We start from the raw sequence: 6,755 nt of genomic DNA on the forward strand, positions 1-6,755 counted from the left end.
ACCGCCAGCGTCTGTGCCGTGCCGCGCAGCGCCTGCATGCGCTGGCCTGGGGGCGATGAGAGACCCGGGGGGCACCGACAGAGCCGGGGGGCGCTGAGAGCTCCCTTGGGGTGCGCTGTTCGCTCTGGGTCCGCTTGGGACGCAGCTGTGCCTGCAGTAAACGTGCTGCCGTGTCACCGTGTGTTGCTGTGAGTCTTCGGTGCCCGACCCTGCGGCCGCCGTCGTCGTGCTGGCGGCCGTCTGAGACCACGCCAGTGGCCGTCCCAGTCCCAGTGGTGGCACAGTGCTGCCCCGTAGCATTGCCCCGTAGCACTGTTCCATGTCACCCCATAGCACTTTGCATAGCACTGCCCCACAGCATCGCCCCATAGCATTGCCCCGTAGCGCCGTTCCACAATGTCACCCTATAGCGCTACGCGCAGCGCTGTCCTGTAGAGTTGCCCCACAGCATCACCCCAGAATGCTGCCCCTTGCCACCCCTCAGCATCACCCCATTCAACAATCAACCCATAGTGCTGCCCCATACCATCATCCCATAATGTCACCCCATAGCACTGCCCCATAGCACTGCTCCATTGCGCCACTCCATTGTACTGCCCAGAACTGTCACTCCATAGCATCACCCCATAGCATTACCCCATAGAATCACCATACAGTGCTGCGTCATAGTGCTGCCCCATAGCATCACCCCAGAGTGTTGTCCCGTACTGCCGTCCCATACATCACACCACAGTGTCACCCCACAGCATCACCCCATAGTGCTGCACAATAGCATCACCCTATAGCATCACAACATAGCACTGCCCCATAGCGTTGTCCTGCAACATCACCCCATATTGTCACTCCGGAGTTCTGCCCCACAGTGTCATCCCATACTGTCACCATGTAGTGTCACTCTTAGGGTTATGGTTATGGTTAGGGTTGAGATTAGAGTTGGGGTTGGGGCTGTTTTTCGGAATTGGGTTATTGTTAGGGTTAAGTTTAGGTTCGGTGTTTGCATAAGGGATTGAGTTACAGTTAGGTGTAGGGTTATAGTTATGATTGGGGTTAGGAAATAATAGGGCTTGAGTTAGTAAAACTTCAGGTAATCCTTAGGGTTATGGTTAGGGTTAGGGATACAATCTGTCAGGTTTAGGGTTTGGATAACCTGAAGAGTAAGAAGGAAATGCACAGGCAGTGGAATTGGGGACCAGTACCGTGGGAGGAGTATAAGGAAGCCGCCGATCTGTGTAGGGTTGGGGCCGGGGAAGCAGAAACCCGGACTGACCTGACCTTGCCTTGGGATGCCAAGAAGAACAAGAAAGGCTTCTATGGACACCTCGACCAGAAAGGGGAAGTCCAGGAGGGCAAAACCCGCAGAGAGGAACACAGGCAGGTTGTTAACAACAGACAAGGGGAAGGCTGAGGCACTCAACAGCTTTATTACCTCAGTCTTCCCTGATAACTGCTCGCCACACAGCCCTCAATATTTGTTTGGTAGGACGGGGAAGGGAAGCACCTCCAACTGCAAGTGAAGATCACATCTGTGACTGCCTAAGGAGTGTGAGCATCCATAGGCTGTGGGTCTCCCGCCAGAGTCCTGAGGGCTCTGGCACCCCATGACTGCATAAGGATCAATTCCCAGCCGAGCCCAAACTTGGGTGGCATTCACTGCTCCCCCTGGATGCTTCTAAGTCCACGGAGCCCAATGGCATTTGTCATACACAGAGATATGGCTGATCTCACAAGGCCTCTCCACTGTTTTTCAATGATCTTGGGGATCTGGAGAGCACCCAGCTGACGGGAAACTGGCAAAAGTTGCTCCAGTTTTCAAGAAGGGCAAGAAAGAAGAGCCTGGTAATTACAGGCTGGTCGGTCTCATTAAGGTGCCTAGAAAATTAATGGGAGAAAAGCAGGCTGGGAGTTACTGAAGAACACCTGAAGGACAACGTGGTTATTGGTCACAGCCAACGGGGCTTCATGAGGGGAAGGTCCTGTTTGACTTCATTTCCTTCCACGACAAGGACGCACATCGAGCTGACCCAGGGAAGCCAGTGGATGCTACGCTTTTGGATAGCTTTGGATACTGTTTCTCATCACATCCTTCTGGACAAAGTGTCCACAAAGCAGTGGTGGCGGCTGGCTGATGGCCCAAAGGGTTACGGGGGCTGTAGGCCCCGGGGCAGCGCAGGCCGCTCGGGCTGTGGCTTTGGGCCTCGGGGCCAACGCCGGCCTGTCCAGCTGTGGCTGTGGCTTTGGGCCCCAAAGCCGGTGCCAGCCTGTCTGGCTGTGGCTTTGGGCCCCAGCGATGGTGCTGGCCTCCGGGCTGGGGCTGCAGCTTTAGGCCCCGGGACGGTGCTCTGGGTGCAGCGGGTGGCAGCTGGCCGATGGATTGGGCCGAAGGGGTTGTGGTAGGTGGGGGTTCCACCCAGCCGGCAGCCGGTCACTGGCGGGGCTCTGCAGGCTGCGTTGTAGGGCCAGTTCTCTGTAATGTTCTCATAAATGCCTTGGATGTAGGACCAGAAGGGGTTTTGAGCAAGATTGCTGTCAGTCCTGAACCGGGAGGAGTTGTTGGCTCCACTGAGGGTGGAGAGAGAGGCCTTGCAGAGAGATCCGGCCAAATGAGAGAGCCGGGCGATCACCAACCACACGGAGTTTAACAGGACAACCAGGAAAAAGTTCTTTACAGAAGGGGCTGTTAAGGACTGGAAGAGGCTCCCCATGGAGGTGGCTGAGTCACCATCCCTGAATGTGTTTGAAAACCGTCTGCATGTGGTGCTCAGAGACGTGATGTAGCGGATGGTTGTTTGAGTTAGGCTACTATGGTAAAGACTTGATGGTCTTTAAAGTCTTTTCCAACCTGAGCAATTCTACAATTCTACGATTCTAAGAGCAAGTGCCATATTCTACACTTGGGAAAGGGCGACCCTGGCTGTACGTGCAGACTGGAGTTGAATGTCTTGTAATTTGACAGGAATCTCCCCAGCCTAAACCAGGAATGGATCTGTACTGGGGATGTGGAGAAAGGGGTCTTGATTTTCAGAAATTGCCTGTGGAAAATTAATTTTATCATTAGATACTTGACACTAGGAGAACAGATACAGCCTTTAAGACATTTGGGAGGAAAAGCACGCAGAAAAACAACAAGCAAGCCACCAGGAATAAGCAGAGCAAAAACACTCTAGGAAACCAAATACAAATCTATTTTCAAGAGAATCATCAGCTTCTTGCCATAGGAGCTGACTGAACCTCCCATCACTTTAATTGTGGAGGCTACTTAAGAAATTCCATGTCAGTCAGGTCCAACGCTGACACACAGCTGTCGTAGTCCACTTTCAAAATTCTTGAGAACCCATTTAAGGATGTTGGCAGGGGTAAATTAAAGCTGTAGGCATTAGGAAGCTAACAATCTGAAAACTGTACAGGGACAATGAACCCTGAAGTGATCAAGAACTGAAATGACTAGGAAGGTGTTTTGTGTAGTTTTAAGTAACTGAAAAAAAACCCAAAACTATCTTAAAATACAAAAAACCACATCTGGAATCTTCTATACAACCTAACTTAATATTAACGTCAGAAGTACAGCAAAGTCTTGTAGTTAAAACATTCGTTTACTTCATACATTCACTTTTGGTACAGGCACAGTAGGGAAGCAGAGTTGGCCCCTACATGGCAGTGGAAATCTACATCCATTTCTATCTATTCTATATGAGAACAGTAACTGGAACAGGTTGCCCACGGAGGCTGTGGATGCCCCGTCTCTGAGGCATTCAAGGCCAGGCTGGATGTGGCTCTGGGCAGCCTGGTTTGGTGGGTGGCAACCTGCACATAGCGGGGGGTTGGAGCTGGGTGAGCGCTGTGGTCCTTTTCAACCCAGGCCGTTCTATGATTCGATGAGACAAGCCGGTGTCGAGGAAGCCCCTGGTCAGGAAGAAGTCCAGTGCAAAGGGAAACTGAGAACTGTGGATGTGCTGTGCAGGCCTGATAGGTCACACACAAGGGGAAACCTTAGGGGGACCGGAAAGTTTGTAACTTCTATGTACTTTAGCCTCCGAGGAAAGAAGGAAGGGACAATGCGAACGGAAGGCAGGATAAAAGGGATTCTGCAAAATCCCATCCTTGGTGAGACCCAACAGGGGTACGCCTTCCTTTATTTGAATAAAGAAAGATAAAGCCTCTCCTCTGACTGTTCTGGAGATAATTGAGCAAGCCCAGTGGAGCCACATTTTCCCACAGAGTCCTGAGGGAATTGGCTGATGTGGTTTCCAAGCCACTCTCAATGATATCTGAAAAGTCGTGGCAGGTGAGGTGCCTGCTGACTGGAGAAAAGGCAATATCACACCCGTTTTTACAAAGGGTAAAAAGGATGACCCTAGGAACTACCGGCCTGTCAGTCTCACCTCTGTGCTGGGTAATACCATAGAGCAGATCCTCCTGGAAGCAGTGCTGAGGCAAACGGAAGGCAGGGAGCTGATACGGGAGAACCAGCATGGCTTCACCAAGGGCAAATCCTGCTTGACCAACCTGGTGGCCTTCTGTGATGGTGTCACTGCATCAATGGACAAGGGAGAGCCAGTGATGTCATCTCTCTGGATTAAAGTAAGGCCTTTGACAAGGCAACATCCTTTTCTACAAACTGGAAAGAGATGTCTTTGATGGGGGGGCTGTTTGACGGATGAAGGATTGGCTGCAGGATGGAGTCCAGAGAGTGGTGGTCAGTCCACCACTGACTCCATCCTGCAGCCAATCCTGGATGGATCATGGATGCAACCATCCATGTCTGGATGGAGATCGGTGACGAGTGGTGTCCCACAGAGCTGGGACCGATTTGAGGATGACAGCGAGCTGTAAGGAGCGGTGACACACCAGAGGGATGGGATACCATGCACGGGGACCTATGGGGCTGAGCAGGTGGCCCAGGTGGACCTCATGAGGTTCAACAAATCCAAGAGCAAGGTCTTGTACGTGGGTCGAGGCAACCCCCACTACCAATACCAGCTGGGGGTAAAAGGATTGAGAGCAGCCCTGCAGAGAAAGACCTGGGGATACAGGTGGATGGGAAACTGGACATCAGTCAGCACTGTGCCCTCACGGCCCCGAAAGCCAGCCGTATCCTGGGCTGCATCCAAAGCAGCACGGCCAGCAGGGCAAGAGAGGTGATCCCGCCCCCTCTACTCTGCGCTGGTGAGGCCTCCCCTGGAGCACTGTGTCCAGGTGTGGAGTCCTCAGCACAGGAGAGACGTGGAGCTGTTGGAGCGCGTCCAGAGGAGGGCCACAAAAATGACCCCAGGAAGGGAACACCTCTCCTGCAAGGACAGGCTGAGAGAGCTGGGGCTGTGCAGCCTGGAGAGGAGGAGGCTGCGAGGTGACCTGATAGCAGCCTTTAGCAACCAGAGGGGAGAGACAGGAAAGAATAGGGCAGACTCTAGAGCAGAGTCCGTGGCGATAGAAAAGGGGAAATGGGAGGGTGGATTTCATTTGGATGCAAGGAAAAAATCTTCTCCAGGGAAGGTGGTGAGGCACTGGAACGTGTTATCTAGTGTGGAGGCGGATGCCCCGTCCCTGGAAACTTTCAAGGCGAGGCTGGAGCAGGCCCTGGGCAATGGGATGGAGCTGTTGGTGGCCCTGTGCACTGCAGCGGAGTTGGGCTGGGTGGCCCTCAGAGGTCCCTTCTAACTCTAAGCGCTCTGTGGTTCTACGGAATACGGCACTCCTGCTCGGCAGGGTGTGGGAGCGACGGAGTCTGAAGAGCGAAGAGCGAACTTTAAGCTGTTTGGTAGACTGTTGGCTGAGATCCCCTGGGATGCTGTCTTTAAAAACAAAGATGTTGAGGATAGCTGGCTATTCTTCAAGGACGCCTTCCTGAGAGCACATCCCAGGGCTCTAAAGGAGCTGGCTGAGGAGGTTGCTGAGCAGCTCTCCATCATATTTGAAAAGTCATGGCTGTCAGATGAGGTCCCAGATGACTGGAGGAAGGGTCACATTGCTCCCATTTACAAGAAAGGGAGCAAGGAGGAGCCCGGAAACCACAGGAGGTGAATGTCACCTCTGTGCCTGGGAAGATGATGGAACAGATCCTGGACGACATGCTTGATCACATGAGGAATGGGCGTGTGATCCGAGACAGCCAGCACGGCTTCACCAGGGGAAGGTCATGCTAAACCAATCTGGTGGCCTCCTGTGATGGAGTGACGGCATCGGTGGACAAGGGAAAGGCGACCGATGTCATTTAGGTGGACTTGAGCGAGGCCTTTGACACGGTCCCCTACCACATCCTTATCTCCAAATTGGAGGGATGTGGATTTGATGGGTGGAGCACTCGATGGATAAGGAACTGGTTGAAAGGCCGCAGACAGAGGGTGGTCATCAATGGCTCTGTGTCCAGGTGGAGGCCGGTAACGAGCAGCGTCCCCCAGGGCTCTGTCCTGGGACCAGTGCTCTTTAACGTCTTTGTCAATGACAGCGATGATGGAATTGAGTGCACTCTCAGCAAGTTTGCTGACGGCACCCAGCTGAGTGGTGCGTTGACACGGGGGAGGGAAGGGATGCTGTTCAGAGGGACCTGGAGAGGCTGGAAAGGTGGGCCTGGGTGAAGCTGATGAGGTTCAGCACGGCAAAGTGCAGAGTTTGGCACTTGGGCCGGAGGAATGGCAGGCATCCGTACGGACTGGAAGGAGGGTCCTTGAGAGCAGCCCTGCAGAGAAGGAGCTGGGGGTCCTGGGGGGTGAAAAGCTGACCGTGAGCCAGCAGGGTGCGATTGCAGCTCGGAAAGCAAA

General features: G+C 53.4%; 1 protein-coding gene across 1 annotated transcript in view; it reads left to right on the forward strand.

The window, feature by feature from the left end:
* The window catches only part of LOC104916026 (protein ADP-ribosylarginine hydrolase-like), a gene marked incomplete at its 5' end in the record, with an annotated part of 3,816 nt that extends 2,411 nt beyond the window's left edge, over positions 1–1,405 (forward strand). The window contains one exon of the mRNA XM_019611158.2: positions 1,194–1,405. Coding sequence (XP_019466703.2) covers positions 1,194–1,405 — 212 coding nt within the window. The remainder of the gene's footprint in view (positions 1–1,193) is intronic.
* Positions 1,406–6,755: the final 5,350 nt, after the last annotated feature.

Source organism: Meleagris gallopavo, unplaced genomic scaffold (genome assembly GCF_000146605.3).
Source record: "Meleagris gallopavo isolate NT-WF06-2002-E0010 breed Aviagen turkey brand Nicholas breeding stock unplaced genomic scaffold, Turkey_5.1 ChrUn_random_7180001865818, whole genome shotgun sequence".
NCBI classification, from domain to species: Eukaryota; Metazoa; Chordata; class Aves; order Galliformes; family Phasianidae; genus Meleagris; species Meleagris gallopavo.